General features: G+C 42.5%; 1 protein-coding gene and 1 pseudogene across 1 annotated transcript in view; one reads left to right on the top strand and one right to left on the bottom strand.

The window, feature by feature from the left end:
- Window positions 1-321: 321 nt before the first annotated feature.
- LOC130680230 (60S ribosomal protein L39-like) lies at window positions 322-2,344 on the bottom strand (annotated as a pseudogene).
- Window positions 2,345-5,153: 2,809 nt separating this feature from the next.
- LOC118921399 (uncharacterized) overlaps window positions 5,154-23,548 on the top strand; it is a 326,145-nt gene continuing 307,750 nt past the window's right edge. The window contains exons 1-2 of the mRNA XM_057490497.1: window positions 5,154-5,186; window positions 5,616-6,036. Of these exons, the coding sequence (XP_057346480.1) occupies window positions 5,154-5,186; window positions 5,616-6,036 (454 nt within the window). The remainder of the gene's footprint in view (window positions 5,187-5,615; window positions 6,037-23,548) is intronic.

The following is a 23,548-nucleotide window of genomic DNA, read 5'->3' as shown; positions in this document are numbered from 1 at the left end:
ACTTTGATTGAGATAGTTGCTCTTCTTCATTCCTGTTCCAGAGCTCATTGCCTGTAAGTTGTTCCTGGCTAAACAGAACTCCCTGCTGCTGTCTTCCACATGACCTCTCCTTTCCCTTTCAAAATGGCATCTCTTTTTTTTTTCCCCAAATGAAAGTTCTCACACATTTATTACTGAACCTATCAGTGCGCAGACACAGAAACAAAGAGAAAAATCATTTTCCTAATAAAACACGTCCAACTGTCCAGAAAGTAGTGACGTTTTCAGAGTGACATGGCTAGATACAAGTGATCTTGAAACAGCAAAAATACGTGTGTCATCTCATGTTGGAAGACCCAGCTTGGCTCTTCTCCAATGTCTCCTTTGAAGTTGTCCCTGATTTGATTTCCAGTTTTCGTCTACATCCAGTGGGGAATGGGATGATTATGCTTTTGTTTCTTAGTCAGAAATCACTTGATCCTGAAAGTCTTAAGAGAAGATATGGCGAACAGAGTCAACCTCACAAACCAGGCAGTGGAGAAAGGGAAAGAGGGAAATTACATGTCTTGATTTCTTCTTCCCCCTAATGAAAAATTCCAATGGGTATGAGGTAAGCCACAATCTGATGTGTTTGACTTATTGGTAATTCTAAAACTTTTCTAGAAGTACTTGCCTTTAACCCAGTGAATATCCATCCACCTAACTGGCTGAGTTTGAGGTACTTTTTGGTTGGAGATGTGTATTTTATCCTTCAACAAGGACTTGCCTTTATGGGGAATGGGTCAAGGTAAGGAGGTGAGCTTTCCTTCCTTTATCAAGAAGGGGAGGACAAAACTGAGGAAGATGGTACTTCCTAGAAGAGAATCACTGAAGATATAATTTAAGGAGGTCCCCTCCCTTCCCCTCCCCTCCCCTTCTCTTCTCATCTTGCTCGCAAGGGGGTAAGTGATAGGCTCTGAATGTATTCTTCTTGGGATTCAGGGTTTTTTGGAGAACACTTAGCCTTTGAAGTGCAAGACATCTGAGTTCAACTCCTCAAGTGGTGATATGACCCAAGGCTTATGTGGCCTTGGGAAAATTATTTAATCTCTTTGAGTTTAGCTCTCTTTTCATTTGTAAAACAGACATATTACCCTTATAAGGTTGTTGATATTTCAATGAGATAAGTAAAATACCTACTATGATATATAGTGGGTATTTAATAAACAATTGCCTTTATTAATAATTGCCTTTTAAATGCTTATGGGTAGAGAAACCTCCAGCTAGGCAAGTATGTGTGAGCTAAGAGCTAAGAGTATTTAATGGCCAGCATCAAATTTGAGAGGTACTGAAATTAATTTTTCTATAGTAACACTATTAAAAAGGATGGTTAGGGTCCTATATCATTGCTCAAATATCTATTTAACCTGTAATATTCCTGATGGATTTCCCTATAGCAAGGTTGCCATTGGCAGTGTAGGCAGGTTTATGGGACAGTCAATGTCTTAGTTGCACAGTGACCCTCATACTATATGAGATTATGAATTTAAAATGCTTTTGTGAAATGCCAGCCACACAGTCCCCCTGACTCAGCCTTGTTATGACATTAGGGCCTCCCTTTACTTCTAACTTCTCTGGTCTATTGGGTGTTGGCAGTAGTGTCTGAAGCCCCTATTGGTGGTTCCTGTGGCATAGACTCTGGGAGATTAGGGATTTATATTGATGAGTTTAGCGTGAGGGCGGCAGGGAGGAGGGTAATAACAAGGATTTCAGGAACCCAGAGAATAAGGAAGAGGCATGATTGCTTCTCAATCTGAACTGGCTTCCTATACGCTCCTTTCCCCACCAGGATCTCAGTGCTGAACCGGTTTGCTTTTCTTTACATTTACACCACCCATGAGGTCTGATACATGTCCCTCTTCCCTTTAAGACTAGCACTGGAGAGAGCACAGCTTCTCTTTGGTCTGCCAGTTCCAGCACTTTAGTTCTTTAAGAGATTTTGCTGCTAGTAATAATATGGAGTATAGAACATTTTATTTTTTTAAAAATACAAGTTTCCGTTTGTGGAGTCATCCTTCCTCTTTTATTTCTTAGAAATAAAGCTAAAGAAAAAAACTGAAGTAACTAAAGAAATTAGAGGAAAAAACAAAAGCACACAGTCTTTGAGCATTCAAAAGACAGACTGATAAAATTCAGTTATAGTTAAGGGAATAATTAGATTCAACAATTTCCAAGGACTTTTCATGTTAGGAGGTGGATTAGTGGCCTCTGGGCAGGAGACAGGGAGGGGAGGATGAAAGGCAGACATGCATAATTTACCTTCACTTCCTCCATTTCCTTACATTACTAATCTTGCCACAAGGTCGGAGTTACACTCAAGTTGCATACGAAGTCAGGACTGGATTTAGCCTTGTTAAGGGGAGGTGAGTGACATTAGGGGGGTGATGTATGAGAAGCAGCAGCTTGGAAGCAAAGGGATTGCCTACAGCCACCTCTCTGGCGTATTCTTTCAGGGAACATTTTGCATGTATGTAAGTCAGGTCCTGTCTACATTCATCCTTTTGTTCAACTATTAGTGAATATTGACTGTGCTATGACAAATACTGGGGAATCAGAGAGGCAGTAGATATATTTAAAGATGCGCATGTAGTCACTAATATTAAATGTTTTGATAACTAAGCTCAGTTGTCATGCTTAGTAGAATAACAATTCTGCATAGCAAAAACTATTTCATTGGCCATAAAGTAGAGGATTCTTCCTCTAAGTCAGGTGTCATCAAACTTTTTCTATAAAGGACCAACTAGTAAATATTTTTGACTTTGCAGGCTATCTGGTCTCTGTTGAAACTACTCAGTTCTGCAGTTGCAGTGTGAAAGCAGCCATCGACAATACCTGAAGGACTATGCATGGCTGTGTCTATAAAATTTTATTCATGGATATGTGAATTTCATATAATTTTCATATATAAAGCCACACAGCAGGTCAGAGTTGCAGGAGAATAAATAAATGAATTACAAGCATTTAATAGTTTCATTGCAACAGTTCTCTGCTGTATATCAAAGATAGGTTGTTTAATGGGAAATTGAATAAACTAGTAGTTTCTGATGAATAAGAAGCAAAAGAATACTCTTGCATTTCATTAGCTATTGTAGTTCCACAGTTCTACATACAGACTGGTATGGCCTCAGAACATTTGTGTAGTCTCCAACAACTCTGGAAAGTTTGATTTACACTGAGGTTTGACACTATTTGGAAAACCCTGGAAAGAGTAAGTTAATGAAAAGGTTAGGTTTATTTAATAATAATAGCTGACATCTACTGATTTCTGATTACATGCCAACACTGTACTCATTGAGTCCTCGTGATAATTATATAAAAAGAAAGTCTGTAACTATCTCCATTTTATAGATTAAAAAAAAAGTAAAGCACAGAGAGATTAAGTAACCTGCCTGAGTGGTTAGGCCAGAATTTAAATTCAGGTAGTCTTCTCAAGGCTGAAGGAATTAAATGAAAACTAACATATGTACAGAGTTGTGGGAATGGAAATGTTGATAGTCAGGTTTAACTTGCTAATTTTATAGATGAAATTAATGAGTCTTAAAGTTAACAAGACTTCCCAAGGTCACATAGCAAATGTGAGATGAGGAGTATATGTCAGATATCCTAACTACTTGGTTGCTTAGTTCTTTTACTCTGCTATACTTTATGCCCTTCAAAATAAGAAACTGGGCAGAATAGAATGAGTAACATCTCAAACTTTGGGTACATGAAGAAGTTATGTGGGACACAGAAAAATCTTCATGTAGGGTCTAAAATATAAAATTAAACGAAACCATTTTTTTTGAGAGGGCATCTCTCATATTTATTGATCAAATGGTTAACAACAATAAAATTATTCTGTATAGGGGACTCAATGCACAATCATTAATCAACCCCAAGCCTAATTCTCAACAGTCTCCAATCTTCTGAAGCATAATGAACAAGTTCTTACATGGTGAACAAGTTCTTACATAGTGAATAAGTTCTTACATGGTGAACAGTGCAAGGGCAGTCATATCACAGAAAGTTTCGGTTTTGATCACGTATCATGAACTATAAACAATCAGGTCAAATATGATTATGCGTTTGATTTTTATAATTGATTTATATGTGAATCCCACATTTTTCCCTTATTATTATTATTACTTTTAATAAAATGCTGAATTGGTAGGTAGATGCAAGATAAAGGTAGAAAACATAATTTAGTGCTGTAAGAGTAAACGAAACCATTTTAAATGATATTTGAATTAATAATTAAAATACCAATTAAACTGTAATTACATTAAACAACACTAAAATAGTTTTTTTAAGAGAAAGTAAATTTTATGTCCCTCATTTTTATGATGAGACCGGAATAAGTAATGTAATTGAATTACATCTTTCAAGTTAGAGAAAGGAGGGTAACTCTTAAACTTTTTTTTTTATGTAGGTTTTTATTGCAAAACAAAGTAAATATACATTGTAAAAACCTTTGGGAAGTAAAAGGAAATAAAAATCAGTAGTCCTCCTCCCATCCAAGTATGACGTGCAAAGGCTTGCTTTTTTGTTTTTGTTTTGCCACAACAAACTTATGTGAAAAACACTTAGTAATTAAAAAAAATACTCTTTCTGGGTGGAGAGTTTCTACATTCATTCAACATTGAACACCTAAACGGGAACTAGCACTGTGCTAGACAACGTGGGAAACCCAGACGAATAGGACAGTCTGTCCCCAAGAGACTTACAGTACATGGGAGGAGACATATAAACAGATGCTTACCAATAATAATAGTGAACTTGCGTTAAAATACAGTAAGAGTTGATTCTTACTATTGCTAACTGTCACACTGATCATTTTGGAATTCTTCGGTTTCCAAAACAAATGCTGAAACGCGAGACTTGGTTGCAGTATGATTAGCCGCACTACTTCAAAATGTAGATTAAGGCAAACTTAGGTGAAAACATTTCATTTTAGTAATTGTCAAGGGTTTGAACTGTTCGAAAGTACCCTGCTCGGCGAGTTAGAAACGCTCGTGCCACTCGGTTAAGTCCTGCGCCGGGATAGAGATGCTTTAAGGAGCTGGTTAGCTGGAGCCCTCACGGGCTGCCTGCGGGAGCGGTGCTTGCTGGGACTTGTAGTCTCTACAAGGACGGATGCCACTGCAACCCCATTTATAATGCTTTTCTCCTATCGAAGCTCTGGACCCTCAGTCGGATCAAACCCTGGTCTAAGGCACAATTTGATAACTCTTACCTCATTCTGGTTTTGTTATGTTTCTATCAGGTTCCCCACGTTCAACACTCAAAAGGACGGAGTCGCTCACAAGCCTCAAAGAGATTGGCCTGTCCTGAGAAGTGGGCGGAGCCCTAACTGGACCGGAGCTCGGGATTGGCCAGTATCTGAGGAGAACAGGCTTTTTCATACCCACTATCCGAGTTGTATAGTGTATAGGGAGCCCTTTACCGCAGTTCGCCTCTTCCCCCAAGACCTCTCGCGATATTTCGAGCGAAAGGCTCTAGAGACGCGTAGTGGGAGGTGAAGGCCAGTGGGGACGGTGCGCACCGGAGCTGAAAGGCGCAGCTCAGGCGGGGAAGGCGAGGGCGTGCTGACTGCGCCACTTGGGCACTCCCGGCGGTAGCCTCCCGGAGCCCGGCGCAAGCGTGTGGACGCCACGGCCCTGCAGGTGAGGCGGCCTGGGGTCTCGGCCGTTGAATCGACCGCGAGCTTCACCTGGGCCCGTGCGGCCTGTGACAGGTACTCGGACGAGGGCAGCGCTCCGCCCGCTCGCCGGCCCGCCCCCTCCGGGCCTCGGAATGAGCTGCGGACCCCGGCTGAGCGGTTCTGGCTCCTGGCGCCTGGCGCTGCCGTCGCCGCTCAAGAGCGGACACAGCCCCTGAGAAGAGGGAGGCAAGCGGCTGCCGAACCCAGGCATGAGCCGGACGCGGCGTCCGTTGCTGGGCTAAAGCGCGGAAATGATCCTGCACCAGGTCTGACCGGGGCTGTGAACCCCGGCGACCGCTGCTTCTCCGTGGGCAGTGTCGGCGACCAGCGCTTCAACGGTGAGTGAGGGCGGCTCCCGCGTCGCCCGTGGTCGGTCGGCACCCCTGAGTGAGCCGGGCTTGGCCCAGATGACGGGCGGAGGCCAAGAACGCCTCGTCAGCCCGACGGGGGCGCCCGCGTCCCCCACAGAGGTCCCCGCCCCTAGCGCCGGGTGGACCTGGCTTTTGAGAGCGAAGGAAGCTTTAAACATTCTGTTCATTGAAGTGCTTGCACAGAGCCTGAACTCAGAATGTTTCTTAGGATTTTTAAAGTTTTAGTCTGACGTCCTTGCTCTGGGATGGTTTGCCTAAGTCGTTTATCGAAAAGTCGTTGTGTAACGTGTGTGTGACAGGCTTTTGATCACCCCACTAGATAGACTCAAATTGTCGAGTTTAGAAATAGTTGGGATTGGTTTCATTTCTTTATTGTAAGTTAAAGTCATATATCTCGGTAGTTTAAGAAATGTAGGTGTCTTGAAACAATTACTGATGGTTTGCTATCAACAACTAGCACTGAGTAAAAAATATAATGAAAACAAAGCTTTTCATTTATTTTTCCTCCAGTTCACTGAAGAATAACTTCGGAAAGAGGAAAACTTTTTTTTCCCCACAAATAATTCACTCGTGCCATCCTGTGAATTCCATATGTAACAGTTTAGAAGTCCTGGGAAATGTTTATTATTTTAGATTGCTCACATTAATTACTGAAATCTGTTTTTCAGTAAAACTCCTGTTTGCTATGTAGTGGTAATTTCAGGTTAACTTTTATTGATAGTGACTTGTTTTTCATTCTTCCCCAGATATTGGAAGGAAGAGGGAGGGCCCTAAGCTTTGGCTACTTAACTAGTATTGTGGCATTTTCTGCCTCAACTATACTTTTTAATAATAACTTCAAACAGTCAGTATTGCCCATGATACACTTTATCTGAACATATTTACAATGCTGATTACTTTTGGTACAACTTGTGTAGCTCTCTTAGTTGTGATTACAAATGAAACTTGACTTTACATATACAAGTGAGACAAACAGCTCACCAGATGCCCCAAGTTTTCTTCTCTACTTTTGAGTTTCTTTGTGGTCGTTGTCAGTCAAAATAAATAACAGAAGAAAAAGTAGTCATTTTTGAACATGGTATAGGCATTTAGTGCCTGAATTGTGCTTTTAGATCTGTCCCAACCAAGTTCTTTGCTTTTATATATAGTTCTGTACTTCCCCATAGAGTGATGCATGCACATCTTAGTTGGCACTTTAGTTTTAGAGATTCTAATTCTAAATATTAACTGAGTCTGAATACTCAGGGGAAGAGTGAAGTCTCAGGGTCTCAGGGAGCAACTACAGTTAGTTGTAGTTAGACATTGCCTGCAGTTCTTGCTATTTAGCGGGGTAATAAACAGTATCCTAAGGGGGTTTTCCTCTGCGAGATTATAGGATGGTAACAGTGCATTCTCTGCCATCCCCTAAAGTTATATGAGTGTTTTCTCCAGTGTAAATTCTAAGAACTTTTTCTAACAAGACATTCGGAACCTATGTAAGCAGTGGTGTGAACAACTAAGTGTATACAATATGACAGCCTTACACCTAAATGACTCCTCCAAGTGCATATAAAACCTAGGTGAATACTTCCATGTTACTTTAAAGGAGAGGTGAGTTGATGTGCCAAAGATTATATGGTTGTCTTACACTGTCTTGCAGTTTCTTGGTTAGTCCTGCTGACTTTTAAGTTTGTGTCCATAGACCGTGCTTAGTGCAGATTTCTTCTAGATCTCAGGAAGTATTCCAGTAATAAGGTAAAAATAAATTTATTTTTGTTTATTGTGAAGAGATCCAGTTTTCTGTAATTTTGTGGTAGTTTTAGGATGAGCAGTCATCTTTTTCCTTTGTAGCCAATCCATCCCTGACTCTCTAACAGAAAGTTGATAGTTCTGTTACAAATTAAGTTTTGTTGCCCTCAGTTTCTTAGACACTATATACTTCTTAAATTTCTTTGTCTTGAAATTGCCCAAAGCAGAATCTGTTGTTCACTCCTTGAATTTTGTTTTTAACCTTTGCTGATTTGACTTCTTTTTCTTTGATAGGAATATAATAAACAGTAATGGTAGGTGTTATGTGCAGATTAAAAAAACATCTCTAAACTCCAGTTTTACTTGAGGTTAGGGACATGAGATCTAACTGTCAGGCCCACCTGAAGAATTCTTTTATGCCTCCTGGCACTTTGTGCCTTCTCTGAAGAGAGTTCTGTATTTGTAATTCCTTCCTTTGCATGTTTTCAGATTATTTACCCATTTTTGTTTTGAAGTATTATGAGAGAAAAGATCCTGTTTTCTGTATGGTCTGACAGGTTTTTAATTGAAATGAAATTGAATGCTAGTTCTCATGGATTCTCGACTTTAAAATATGCAGTTACTAATACTATTAGTATACCTAAGTAGTAGATACATCTTTACTAAAGTAGCATCAAACTACTTTGACTTTAGTCTTAGAATGAAAGCTTCTAGGAGGCAGTAACTATGTTTCTTATACTTTCAAAGCACTTTATTTGCACTTTCATTACATTATTAAGCAGTTTTACCTGGTGTATATCTTCCACAGTTTCACTGTAAGCCCCTGAAGAGTGATTAGGTCACTAGTGGATTCAATTGCCAACCTAATCCCTTATAGTTAGTTACATATCCATGGGAAAGTTCTTCTACACTGTTTTTGTCTTATCTGTCAAATGGGGCTAAAGTAGTACGTATTTGTAAGGTTGTTACCATATGAAGTGCTGTGGTCTAAGTTCATTACTTAGTACATGTAAGCCCTTAAAAATGTCGGTTATTATAAAATGAAGGATATATCTATTCTAATGCTTGGCACATAGAAAGTACTTGATAAGTACTGACTGAATTGGTGAATAATAAAGAAGCCTGTTTCAATAATTTAAAAATTGCTGTTTTAAAATAGATTTAATAATTTAGATTTAAGTCCAAATAAAATATTTCTATTGAAAGTTTCTTTAACTTCTTTTCAAATTCGGTTATATATTTCACCACCATTATCAGGTGAGCAATTAGGGAAGATTTCACATATACTAAGTGAATGCTTCCCTCACTGCTTTCTCCTTATTAATTTACTACTGTTTTTAGAATGAAAGTATGTGAGCAATGTGGTCCTTATCTGTTGACAACTTTTGTTTTTAGAATAAAAACTATTTTATTAAAGACAATAAATGAAAGAGCTACAGTTAATTAGAACCTAGATTTTTCTAATATTTCTGTGCCTATAACATAGTATGTGTTTTAATATACACAATATTCATGTTGTAGTTTATCCATAATTAGTGTTCAAACTGTGATTTGAATGAAATGGAAAATGAGGTAATTTGTAAGAGACAGATTGTGTTAATATTTAGGAATTCCTATCTCTAGTTTGGAATTTAAACACCTTTGCTATAGGTGGGAAAGCAAACATGATGTATAGCTCCAGGCTCTCTTCTGTATTAGTCATCCCAGTGTTCCTAGCCAAAGAGACCCAGAGTAGAAGTCAAAAGACTGACTGTAGCTCTCTGGGTATTGGTTGAAAAATGCAGGCTGCATTAGCACTCTCCTTCCTCAACTTCCTGTGATAGTAAACATCCTTTAGTTTAACTGTTATTTTTGTTCACTCTAGGGAAGCCTTCATTGGTGCGAGGGTGAAAAAGCTTTTGTGGGGGAAGGCATGTGGGTCTTTGTGGGTGGAGAGAATGCAGAAAGGGAAAGTTTGATACTTTCGCATCTGGAGAAAGAGAAAGATTTTTATGGTGCTCATATGTCATTACAAGTACTAAATAGGGCTTTCCTTTGTAAAACTTGGCCTATTTTAAAATATTCTATTTAAATAGTATTAAAGGACCTTTAATATTATTGAACTAATACTAATTTCTACTTTAAAAAAAACAATAATAATGTTAATTACGACATACCAAACATAAATCATTTAACCAGGAAATGTACCAGGAAGAAATTCTTTGGATATTTAGCTGGTATGTTTGGTTAACAGAAAACACAAGTGTTTTATAGAAATCACAGAATTTTAAAATTAGAGGACCAACTATTTCAGTCTTGGATAATTTTTGGAATTTAGAATATTGAAGAAGGTTCTCTACCAAGATTTAAAGTTGAGAATCATGTTCTGACTATATGCTTGAAAGCACACATAGAAACTCAGTTCTTCCTGTGCGTTTTGTTTAGTCTCAAACTTAGTAAACCTGGTATTACATGTGCCTAGTAAAGAATTTTCATTTGTCAAGTTAATTTTCATTGGTTAGTAATAGATTGTTCTGATTACAGATCTTTTGACAGAAGCAGCTAGTGTACCAATTGTAATGTATGTGTATTAATTTTGAAGAGTAGGTAGCATTACAGTTTATTTGGTAAACCAGTGCTATTCTTACTGTTTTGATAACCTTCCATAATATAGTCAGGGCACACTGAAATGAGTTGGTTTTTTTTTTTTTGGTATCATTAATCTACCGATACCTGAGGAACATTATGTTTACTAGACTCCCCCCTTCACCAAGTCCCCCCCACAAACCCCATTACAGTCACTGTCCATCAGCGTTGTAAGATGCTGTAGAATCACTGCTTGTCTTCTATGTGTTGCACAGCCCTCCCCGTGCGTCCCCCCACATTATACATGCTAATCTTAATGCCCCCTTTCTTCCCCCTCCCTTCTCCCTCCCTTCCCACCCATCCTCCCCAGGCCCTTTCTCTTTGGTAACTGTTAGTCCATTCTTAGGTTCTGTGATTCTGCTGCTATTTTGTTCCTTCAGTTTTTTTCTTATTTCTTAGACTCCACATATGAATGAAATCATTTGGTACTTGTCTTTCTCCGCCTGGCTTATTTCACTGAGCATAATACCCTCTAGCTTCATCCATGTTGTTGCAAATGGTAGGATTTGTTTTCTTCTTATGGCTGAATAATATTCCATTGTGTATATGTACCACCTCTTCTTTATCCATTCATCTACTGATGGACACTTAGGTTGCTTCCATTTCTTGGCTATTGTAAATAGTGCTGCGATAAACATAGGGGTGCATCTGTCTTTTTCAAACTGGAGTGCTGCATCCTTAGGGTAAATTCCTAGAAGTGGAATTCCTGGGTCAAATGGTATGTCTGTTTTGAGCATTTTGAGGAACCTCCATATTGCTTTCCACAATGGTTGAACTAATTTACCTTCCCACCAGCAGTATAGGAGGGTTCCCCTTTCTCTACAACCTTGCCAACATTTGTTGTTGTTTGTCTTTTGGATGGTGGCCATCCTTACTGTTGTGAGGTGATATTTCACTGTGGTTTTAATTTGTATTTCTCTGATAACTAGCAATGTGGAGCATCTTTTCATGCGTCTGTTGGCCATCTGAATTTCTTCTTTATAGAACTGTCTGTTCAGCTCCTCTGCCCATTTTTTAATTGGATCATTTGCTTTTTGTTTGTTGAGGTGTGTGAGCTCTTTATATATATTTTGGATGTCAACCCTTTATCGAATCTGTCATTTATGAATATATTCTCCCATACTGAAGGATACCTTTTAGTTCTATTGAGGTGTCATTTGCTGTACAGAAGCTTTTCAGCTTGATATAGTTCCACTTGTTCATTTTTGCTTTTGTTTTCCTTGCCCCGGGAGATATATTCATGAAGAAGTCACTAATGTTCACATCCAAGAGATTTTTGCCCATGTTTTTTTCTAAGAGTTTTATGGTTTCATGACTTACATTCAGGTTTTCAATCCATTTTGAATTTACTTTTGTGTATGGGGTTAGACAGTTATCCAGTTTCATTCTCCTAGATGTAGCTGTCCAGTTTTGCCAGCACCATCTGTTGAAGAAACTGGCATTTCCCCATTGTATGTCCATGGCTCCTTTATCATATATTAATTGGCCATATATGTTTGGGTTAATGTCTGGAGTCTGTAATCTGTTCCACTGGTCTGTAGCTCTGTTCTTGTGCCAGTACCAAATTGTCTTGATTACTATGGCTTTGTAGTAGAGCTTGAAGTTGGGGAGTGAGATCCCTGCCACTTTATTCTTCTTTCTCAGGATTGCTTTGGCTATTCGGGGTCTTTGGTGCTTCCATATGAATTTTTGAACTATTTGTTCCAGTTCATTGAAGAATGTTGCTGGTAATTTGATAGGGATTGCATCAAATCTGTATATTGCTTTGGGCAGGATGACCATTTTGACGATATTAATTCTTCCTAGCCAAGAGCATGGGATGAGCTTCCATTTGTTAGTGTCCTCTTGAACTTCTCTTAAGAGTGTCTTATAGTTTTCAGGGTATAGGTCTTTCACTTCTTTTTTTTTTTTTTCACCTTGTTTTTTTTTTTTTTTTTTTCCTGTAGATAATTATTTTTTATTGAAGGGTAGTTGACACACAGTATTACATTACATTAGTTTCAGGTGTACAACATAGTGATTCAACATTTATATACATGATAATTCTAGGTAACAGCTATCACCATACTAAGTTGTTACAATATTTTGACTATATTCCTTATGCTATACATTACATCCCGGTTACTTATTTATTTAACCATTGGAAGTGTTTTTTTTCTTTTTTTTTTTGTTTGTGAGGGCATCTCTCATATTTATTGATCAAATGGTTGTTAACAAAAATAAAATTCTGTATAGGGGAGTCAATGCTCGATGCACAATCATTAATCCACCCCAAGCCTAATTTTCGTCAGTCTCCAGTCTTCTGAGGCATAACAAACAAGTTCTTACATGGAGAACAAATTCTTACATAGTGAATAAGTTACATAGTGAACAGTACAAGGGCAGTCATCACAGAAACTTTCGGTTTTGCTCATGCATTATGAACTATAAACAGTCAGTTCAACTATGAACACTCATTTGATTTTTATACTTAATTTATATGTGGATACCACATTTCTCTCTTTATTATTATTATTTTTAATAAAATGCTGAAGTGGTAGGTAGATACAAGATAAAGGTAGAAAACATAGTTTAGTGTTTTAAGAGAGCAAATGTAGATGATCAGGTGTGTGCCTGTAGACTATGTGTTAACCCAAGCTAGACCAGGGCAATAAAACATCCACGTATGCAGAAGATTTCTCTCAGAACGGGGGGGGGGGTGAGGTTCTAAGCCTCACCTCTGTTGATCCCCACTTTCTCACCTGATGACCCCCCTGCGACTGTGCCTGTCTTAGGTTGTTCCTCCCTTGAGGAATCTTACCCGTCTCTGGCTAACCAGTCATCTTCTGGGGCCATACAGGGAAATGTAAAGTTGGTAAGTGAGAGAGAAGCCTTATTGTTTGAAAAGGTTAGCTTTTTACTTCTTTGCATATTTATGCCCTGTGGCTTCTATGGCCAGCATTTGTCTTGAGGTGTCTTTACCACTTGGAAGAATTATGATACTTGGTAAATTCGGTATGTGGCACGAATTCTATTTAAGGGTTGTAATTAGGAAGGAAGAAGAAAAGCTATAGAAGTAGCAGGTGGCAGAAAACATGGGAAGATTGATGATTTCTTTGACATATCTTCTTGTAGAGTAACTTCAGCATGTATAGGTTTTAAGCTACTACTTAAATTGCGCACACACAGTAACATAATAGGAGTATAGTTACCTAACCAAAGCATACCTGTAATTACCAGCCATCTCCAGTTAAACTAAGAAAACCAGTTAGGCACCTTAGGCATTTGTGAATGCCCTTAGGCATTTGTGAAAACTTATCTATGATATGGTGGATATTGTCCAACTGAACTTGAACAGTCTGAGAGAAATCAGACAAATTAAAACAACCCATTCCTGGGGAATGTTCACATCCCTTATGTTCTTTTAACAGTAAATAGTCTGTAGTTGTAAGATTTTGGAGTGCTACAATTTTCACTTCTCCTAATTCTTGGTTGAGTTCCAACAGTATAGATCCAGTCAAATTTGTTGTTTTACTGTATGCACAGGCCAGCTTAGATATCTCCTTCTTCATTCCCATGGCAAGTCGAGGAACTGGTGGGATGAGTGCATCTACAGCTGTAGCAGTGCGTGGATCTTTGTTGGGGTTTTTGATGATCATCTTGTGGCATGAGTCTTCCCGAGAGTGCTGATGTTGGAAGTTCTTTTTCATATCGTATCTTAGTTCATTTTCGGAGTAGCCCAATTAGGCTTTGATCCTCTGTATAAACACAAACAGACCCTTTGCCCACACTTTGATATGCCCTTTATACCATTGTGAAGAACTTAGTGGAGATCACCACAGAGGAAGTGCTTTTTTTTTTTTTTTTTGGCTGATTAGTCTACAATTACATGAAGAATATTATGTTTACTAGGCTCTCCCCTATATCAGGCCCTCCCCCCACAAACCCCTTTACAGTCACTGTCCATCAGCATAGCAAAATGTTGTAGGGTCACTACTTGTCTTCTCTTTGTTGTACAGCCCTCCCCTTTCTCCCACCCCCCCCATTATGCATGCTAATCATGATACGCCGTTTCTTCTTACCCCCTTATCCCTCCCTACCCACCCATCCTCCCCAGTCCCCTTCCCTTTGGTACCTGTTAGTCCATTCTTGGGTTCTGTGATTCTGCTGCTGTTTTGTTCCTTCAGTTTTTCCTTTGTTCTTATACTCCACAGATGAGTAAAATCATTTGGTATTTCTCTTTCTCCGCTTGGCGTATTTCACTGAGCATAATACACTCTAGCTCCATCCATGTTGTTGCAAATGGTAGGATTTGTTTTCTTCTTATGGCTGAATAATATTCCATTGTGTATATGTACCACCTCTTCTTTATCCATTCATCTACTGATGGGACACTTAGGTTGCTTCCAATTCTTGGCTATTGTAAATAGTGCTGCGATAAACATAGGGGTGCATCTGTCTATTTCAAACTTGAGTGCTACATTCTTAGGGTAAATTCCTAGGAGTGGAATTCCTGCTCTGCCCATTTTTTAATTGGATTATTTGCTTTTTGTTTGTTGAGGCATGTGAGAATCGAGGGTCCAGTGTGGTGCCCCTGGGTCCAGAAGGACAGTGGTGCCCCTGGTACCCCACACATGGTCAGCTGAGCATGGGGCTTTGTTTTCTCTATGATCTAATTAGGCACAGTCTGTCACAAACCATTCGTTCTTCCAGAGGGGATGCAGGGATGTGAGAATTATTAAGATTCCAATTCTTGGCATTTATACAATTTAAAAAACAGCACTTTTTCCACATTATAGAAGTAATATAGTGTACATTACATAACATTTGGAAAATAGAGACAAAGCACAATGAAAAACAAATTCTAGGTCCCACGACTGAGGGGGAAACACACTGTTAACACCTCAGGGTGCTACCTTCTAGAGATGCTTCCAGGCATATATGTGTGTGTGATTGTGTACTTCTACATATGTACTTCTACCTTTTATAAGAAAGGGATCAGAAGTGTGTCTGCGTTTTGTCCTCACAGCCGTGGTGTCTCTGCTACCCCAGGAAGCTGACTGACCTGTCAGTTCTCACATGGTCTTCCTTCTTCCCCGCACTCAGCCTCCCTCGGAGAATCTGCTCCAGTTAGCACAGCAGGGTGACTGGGTTCACCATTGTCCAACATCCTGTGCCCTCTGAGGGGCTCCCATGGGTCAGGAGCTGGGGCTGACTGCCCGCTGGCATCTCTGGATGGCTCTGTCACCCAGGAAATACCAAGCTGTTCTGAGCCTCTCGGCAGCTCTTCCCTGTGGGGTGCTGGGATGGACATCGCGCCCTGTGTGGCTGACCTCTTGCCTTTGGGGCAAATCCTGATCTGTGCGCCCTGCACGACCCCTGGTTGTGTCCATACTCTCCCTTTTGCCCGCCCCTGGGTCCTTGAAGATGAACTTGTCCTGCTTGAAGATGGTTCCAGGGAGGTGTGTCATCAGTCTTGCATGCAGGGTACAGAGTTCGGGGTGGGTGGTGTGGAAGCAACTCATTGCTTTGTAGGCCTTTTCAGTCATGGAGGAAATTAGCATAATAGAGGAGTCTACAGACTTCTATGTCTTCTCTTTGCCTTAAAAAAAAACTGGATTGTTCTTTTCTTAGTCACTCACAGGTGATGTTAAAGAATTGCTGTCTTGGAGCCAATATATGAGAGAGTATTTGCTCAGTGTCCACTTTCCATTTTCCTCGAGAAATCAGTCCTCCTTGTCAGAAACACACAGTTCCAAGACTATACCTGCGTCAATATCCCCTGAGCTCAGGGACAGTGTGAGGGAGGCAGGGCGCTCGCTGGGGACGGCGGTACACTCCTTATTCAATATTTTTTGACCTCTGAGCTCACCTGAACTTTGTTCAGTCGATTGCCCCCTTGCTGTCAGGAAGGCCTGCCCTTGAACATGGCTGAGTGATTCATTACCTGTTGGCGGCACGGGGCTGTGCACGGGGCTTATTTAGTTGGCTTAGTAATTAAAAGCAAGCAAAGCTGGGATGGAGATCTATTGGTGTTGCTAGGGGCACTGAGGCAGAAAGAAGCAGAAGGCAGCCAGGCTCCAGAGCCCGGGAAGACAAGGTGTCATGAGAGGTGACAGAGGGCTGAGTCCTCAGAATGGAGGGAGCACATGGCCCCACTGCAGGCCACCTTGCAGGACCCATGAAGTTCTCACTCCCCCTGGGCCTGGGGTGGGACTTCTATGTGAGAGAGAAGGGGGAGAGGCCTGCTCTGAGATCACTGCCCCGCTGGGCCCCTTATTGGACGTGAACTGGTGACATCCTAAGAGAGGACTGAAGTTTGGTTATTAAGTAAGTGGCAGAGGTGGGATTCAAACCCAGAGCTTCCTGACCCCAAAGCTATTCTCTTGCTCTTTTTTCCATAGATGGGGTATGTGGTGGGTTGAATGGGTGGCCCCTCAGGAAGATATGCAAACTAGAACCTGTACTAGTGACCTTACTTGGGAACAGGGTCTTCGCAGGTGTTAAGGATGTTGAGATGGGGTGACCGTCCTGTATTGTCTCAGTGGGCCCTAACTCTAATGACAAGTGTCCTTATAAGAGAAAGAGGGAGAGGTGAGACAGAAAGGAGAAGATACAGGCCGGAGAAGAGGAGGCAATGAGACTGCAGGGGCAGAAATTGGAACAACGTGGCCACAAATCAAGAACTCAGAGCCACCAGAAGCTGGGAAGACAAGGACCAGGTCCTCCGGGGAGTTCCTGGAGAGAGTGTGGCTCTGCCCGATTTGGACTCCGGGCCCTGGAACTGGGAATACATTTCTGTTGTTAAAAGCCACTCAGTTTGTGGTGATTTTTTATGGTAGCCCCAGGAAACAAGTACAGGGGTTCAGTTCATGTCAGCAGCAGAGGATTTTCAGCCTCTTTGCAATCACAACAGCATCTTTCTGGATATCAGGGGCAGTCCTGTTGGGGTGTGGCCTGGGCATGGAGCCATGGGGCACCCTCTGAGTCCATCTCTCTGAGCCTCTCTTGACATCCACAGCGTTCAAGCTGCCATCATCTCATGTACCCTGGTGTCTCCAACCCTAAAACACAGTGAAAGCTGACCTGGTGCCACATGTATCTTGCATGAACGGATTTTGCTCAGTTCCCAGGTTCCTTAGCTCTCTGCCTGGAGGCAGTGGCAGGAAGTTGGTGCTGTTTTGGGACTTTTGCCCCGAAGTGGTCCCCCCACCAAGCCTCACTGGCAGGTGACCTCCCAGGGAGGTTATATATAGCAGCCAGGGAGAGCTTCTGAGTGCCTCAAAGCGGAAGCACAATCACTTGATAACAGGTCAGTGCTGGGGGAGACAGCAGAGTGCTGGGGCCTGTCGCCTCGCCTCTGCTCTGATGGTAATCAGAGCAGGCAGATGTCTGAGACAGCTGAGGCTAATGGGCTGTCAGACAGGGCTGGACAGTCTGGGACATCCCCTGTGCTCCCTGGTACTGGGCCATCCAGATGGAGGGAAATCAAGCATGGGCCCACCAAGGGAGGCTGTGCCCCTTCCCTGCCCCAGGAGGCCTCTCTAGGGGTGGGGGTCTGCTCTACCCATCCTGGACAGTTTTAGTGTTTTCATTTGTGGGATATTGTCATTTGAATTATTGATAAGAGACTAAAACTAAGCTAATTCAGTTCAATTTCTCCAATAGACAAAACTATTTATAATTAACCTAGAAGCAAAGGTCAGTGGTGTGGTAAATGGCTGAGATGGCAGGGGAACTTCAATGAGGGTTCTGTTTGTGCTAAAGTAGAATTTATGCAAGAACCATCTTGAGAAGCACTTTGAAATGAATTCATGACTCAAGACTGAAGTGTGGTGTCACCTGAAAGGCCATCTCAGCCATGGGACATTTTTGAGCAAAGGATGGTCTGGGCTTGTTTCTTGAATACTCAGCCCTGAAAAGGGAACAGGCTTGTGGCTTCTGGGTGTATGTCCTCTAAACCCACCTCAGAGTTGGGAAGTTAGGAGACTTGAGGCCTGGTCTGAATGTTCCTGAGTCCCCAAGTGACCTCAGTGTCTGTGTCCAGGAGCCGAGGAGGTGGGACTGCCTGCAAATCCCCTCCATGTCTGCCACCCCAGATTCTTCCCCTGTGGACGATGCAGGAGGGCTGGCCAGTGCCTGGACTGCCCCTCTGTTCTCAGACCCTCAAAGGTCCCTGAACAGGAGCCAAGCATGTTCTTGACTTGTCCTCTACAGAGTTGGGGGCTTGTCATTGTGGGGGTCCTGGATCAAGGTACCATTGTGACCTTGTTAGATAAAAGGACTCTGCCATTTGGCAGAGAGGGTAGTGGTTTCCCAGCACATAACTGTGTCCACCTCTCCCCTGCCTTGGAGTTGGCCTGCATACAATGGGCAGGAAAAGACATGCTTGGCTGTCTTGGCAATGAATGTCCTGGTGAGGAACTGACACATATGCAGGGGCTTCCGGCATGTCCTGGAAAGGCAGGGGGCCTCTGTGCTGGAGTCTGTTTGCTTAGCTGAGCAATGCACCAGCTCTTTAATGCTGGGAAAGGTATTTGGGTGTTTACCACCAAATCCTGGAAGTGGCTTCAAACATGTATTCAGTAGAAACCCTTTAAAAAACTAAACCTTCTGAGGAAATTCAATAGTTACGACAGGAATAAGGGGGATAACTGTGCAGTGAGGGAGCTGTGGCCCTTTCTCCCCCAAGGGGCTGGCTGGCCTCTGAGGGACCATGAGGACCTCCTGCACCCATACTGGGGTATGCGACCTTGGTCAGAAAACTACCCAATCATAAGCTCAATCTCCTCATGTATTGAGAGAAGGGGATAGACTGACTCGGGTGTCCTGCTGGGCTCACAGCCAAGAGGGCTCTCCTGCTTTCTGGCTTAGTGCAGGAGCTGGGGAAGAATGGGTGGCTTCTGTTTGTGACATGACCCTGCCCAGCTGGGAGTTAAGGGTCTGATTTCCTGAGGTCCTGGTAAGACCAGTAAGATTTCCCCATTGTGTGACTGGTCTCCTAAGACTTAATGTCAGGTTAGGGGCTTGCCGCTCCTGTCCTGGGAGGCCTGACCCAGCCTCTGGAGAGAAGGGGGGAGAAGAGGAGAGGAGGGGAGAGCAGGGACTGAGGAGTCCTTGCCTGAATGTGGTGGCAGCTCAGAGGACCAGCAGGGCCGCCCTGCCACCGTCTTCTGATGTTTTCCTTTCAACTCATTCACTGGGAGGCTGAAGCTGACTTTGGAAGCGCTGATGGGGACATATGGGTGGCTCAGGAGTGCCTGGTGATGACTAGTTCCAGGCTCTGTTTTCTACCTGTCCTTCCTCATTGTTCTTGATCCTGTAGAAACTCAACTTAACTGAATTTTTGCCTCACATTTGTCTCCTGTGTGCTACTGTGTTTAGTCACTTTGTAGTGTACCTAACACTTCCCCTACTTACTATGTCTTTTGTGGGTGGTCTGTTCCCATGCCTGTGCCTGCAAGGGGAACACTCCTCCTGGGAAGAGACACTATCCATTTTGTTTGGTGCTGTACCTGAGGTCAGATCTCAATAGACGTTAAAAGGATGAAGGAAGGACTGACATTTCCTTTCCACATCCTTGTAGGCCTTTGGCTTTTCCCTGGGAGGTTGATCCTCTCCTTTCTTCTTTTGGCCTCTTTTTGGGTGGAGTTAAAGTATGTGGGTCCCAAGAAAGGTGTTTAATGTCTGATGATGGAATACAAAACTAATTCTTAAAGATGGGACCCATATTTCTTTGAAAGCACGCCTTCCCCAGGTAGGATATCTGTGTGTCCATGGTAGCCCTGCAGTGCTGTCCCCCACAGCATCTCTGCTTCCTCCTGGGCCCATGTTATTTCATATCTCCTCTCCCACCTCCTCTCAGTAGTGAGGGGATAAACAATGCTGCTGTTTGTGATTTCCAGTATTAATTGGATTCTAGAGTGGTCTTGAATGAATGAATGAAGTCACTGGGCTCTAAGGACATGCTCTTCTAGTAATGAGCTGAAACCATTACGTTAATTTCCTGAGGACCTCTTCCTTCCTCTGCTCAGGTTGTTTGCAGACACTGGTCAATGCTACATATAAATTGAGGTCTCCAAAGGCTAAATTAACAATTAATCGGAAGCATCTCTTAGCTCCTCAAAATGGAAATAGTCCTTCTATTGTAAAAGGAGATCTACCTTCAGAGACCTCTTGTGATTGGAGATGTGTACCTGGACACATCAGGGGAATCTAGAATGAACTCTGTTTATAAGGGTCCGAAGGGGCAACGGGTGTTCATATATCAAAGACATAATTCTGAGCATTTTGTCACACCAGCTTTTCTCTGTTAATGCAAAGTCTTGGAAGAAGGTCACCTCTGTCACTCAAAGGCAGCAGGTTTGATTCAGAAATGTGTGATGCCCTCCCTGTCACTTGTCTCACTCTCCCCTTTTTTTTCACTGTGTCCCTTCAGACCCCTAAAGGCACTTGGCCTCTGATTCCCCTGCCTTTTTTGGGTCTTCCTTCCTGCACCACCCCGCCTGTAGCACCTGGATTTCTGGCTGGTCTCCTTGCCTCCAGTATCTAACTCCCCACTCATTTGGGCATGTGCCCTGTGGTTCTGCTCAAGAATCCTCAGTGACTCCCCAGTGTCCCAGGATGAAGTAGGAGCTGCTCCCCCTGGCTTCCGGGCCCTGTTCAGTGCAGCCCCGCACCCGACCCCTCATCCCTTGCCCCAGCTGTGCTCCACTGGCGCTGGGTCCGGCTCTTCATGGCGCCCCACACCCTGCCCACACCTCCCTCCACTCCACTGCTAATTCTGGCCTTTACTCTTCTGCTCTCGTTATTTCTAGAGTGGCCCATATTATTTATTGTCCAAACCAGGATGGTTTTGATAATGAAAGGGGACACTATAAATAATGATGGCTCTAAGTTGGATGGTCCCAGGAAACCAGGGCATGTGGCCACCTCAGCTGTGTCCTACCCTTTGTTTTCCTTCACCTTCCATCACCATTCTCCCCCGCTACTAAGTGTGGCTCAGATCTCCCCTGTCCTTGATGGCTTACTTACAGGAAGCCTCTCTTGGTCAGTTTGAGTTTCTAAGTCTCGAGTATAAGGCTTCATGCCAGAAGCCCTTTCTTCTCCCCGGCTCTGTGCTTATGATCCGAGTACCCCACAGCACATGAGTGGTCGTACCCGGATCAGGAGCATGGCTTCTGCAGAACTAGGGGGCCTTCCTGTTAGTACCAAAAACTGGGCCACAAGTAAGGGCACAGGATGTCACTCGGTTATATGTTTTTATACACTATGTGTAAAGGTCATTTGCCATTCTTTTTGGCTTTCCAGTGTCTGAACCCCCTTATCCCCAGGGGATCCACCTTACGAGCCAGAGCCTGTCTCTTATTATATACAACTGAAGATGCCAGGTAGTATTTTCAGGCTTCTCTTGCAATTGGGGTGCAGGAGGGACCATCGGAACTCCAGTCTGATGCAGGTGGCAGCTGTGACAGAGGGCAGTGGTCCTAACACTGATGCCTTGTATCAAGTGTTGGTGGTGGTTCCTGCATCCTCACTGGGGCACCAGTGGTGGCTTCTTGGGACCAGCTCTGCAGCAGATGCAGAGATCTGTCCCGGTGGTGTGCTTCGGAGGCTGGTTCTCTGGCCCTCCTGGGCACTTTGGGAGCTAGTTAGCATCCTTTGTTATAAAAACAAATTAACCATAGAACAAAGTAGAGAGAGAAAAAAATGGCAGGATGAACCCAGACCCCTACATACTCACCAAGCCGATTCCACAATTATAAAACTTTGCTCCACTTCCGTTTTTTTCTCTATCTTCCTTTTTCTTTCCATCTCTCTATCTAAATAATTTTAAGAATATTTCACTCCTAATACTTCAGTATGAATTTCTAAAAAATAAGAATATTTTCCTACATAACCTTACAGTCTTCATCTTACCTAGCAAGATAAACAGTAATTCCTTATCATCATCTAATATTCAGTTCCCTGACAGTCTCAAAAATCCCTTTTTATTGTTGTGTTGAAGTCAGGATCCACACAAAGTCCGTGCTTTGCATGTGGTTTTTCTGTCTCAAAATTCTCTTGCTGTAGATTCATCCCGTTCCATTCCCTTGTTTTGCTGAAGAAACCAGCTCTGTTGTCCTGTGGAAGGTCTCACATTCTGCATTCATCTGATTACTTCCTGGTGGTGGTATCTCTACTTGTTCTTCTATCCCTGGCATTTCCTACAAGCAAGAAATGGATCTAAAGACTTGATTAAGTTCAGGTTTAACTGTTTTGGCATGGATATTTGGTAGGGAGGCTGTGTCATAGTTTGTGCCCCCCTTTAGGGCCACCAGTTTGATCAGTGGGTTCAGTTGGTGGCAGCCTGAATCCTTCATTACAAAACTGGGTTTTAGCCTTTACAACAGCAGGTAATCTATGGACACTCATTTGGCATCTTGTGAATATCCAGTTCCCCTTTAATTTTTTACCTATTTTAGCATCCATTGATCATCACTGTCTGTTCGATATCCTTTCACACATTTCTTTTCTGCTTAAACGCACCAGAATGGTTTGCTTACAAATAACCCTGAATTAATAAATCAAAAATATAATTTTTTATTGAAAAAATGGTAACAATTGCTTGCTGCTTTATATCAAAGTATGACTTATGACCTGGGGAAAATTTCCAAGAAATAGAAATGTTTCAGTGCCTTTTTGCACATCTTCAGCTATTACAGATCTCTGCTTGCCTTACTGAGCTTGAGCAGAACAGCTTCCCTTGGTCTTGTATTTGTTGTGGCAGCATTAGCTGCTGTAGAAAATGAAGCCCTCCCATGCCAGTGGCTTCATGCAGCGGAAGCTTTGTTGTTGATTTGCTAGCTGGCAGGCAGTTTTCCCCACCTGCTGACTGAGGGTCCCAAGTGCTGTTCATTTTGACTTGTTTGTTCTGAAGGGCTGTGTAGTTTTGGGGGTCCAGCTGGAAGGAGGAGGAGAGGGTAAAGAATACACACCTGCTTCTTACCTGTCAGGAAACAACACCCAGAGTTCCTTATTCCATTTGTGAGAGTGAGTTGCATGGCCAGTCCTGGATTGCACGAAGGGCTGGGGATTGGATTCTGTTACTGGGTGGCCACTTCCAGGGACAATCCTACCATATGGAAGAGGGAGCATATGTTTTCAC

The sequence above is a fragment of the Manis pentadactyla genome, chromosome 13 (genome assembly GCF_030020395.1).
Source record: "Manis pentadactyla isolate mManPen7 chromosome 13, mManPen7.hap1, whole genome shotgun sequence".
Lineage (NCBI taxonomy): Eukaryota > Metazoa > Chordata > Mammalia > Pholidota > Manidae > Manis > Manis pentadactyla.
Note: the sequence above shows the minus strand (reverse complement) of the source record. Positions and strands in the feature narration are given on the sequence as shown.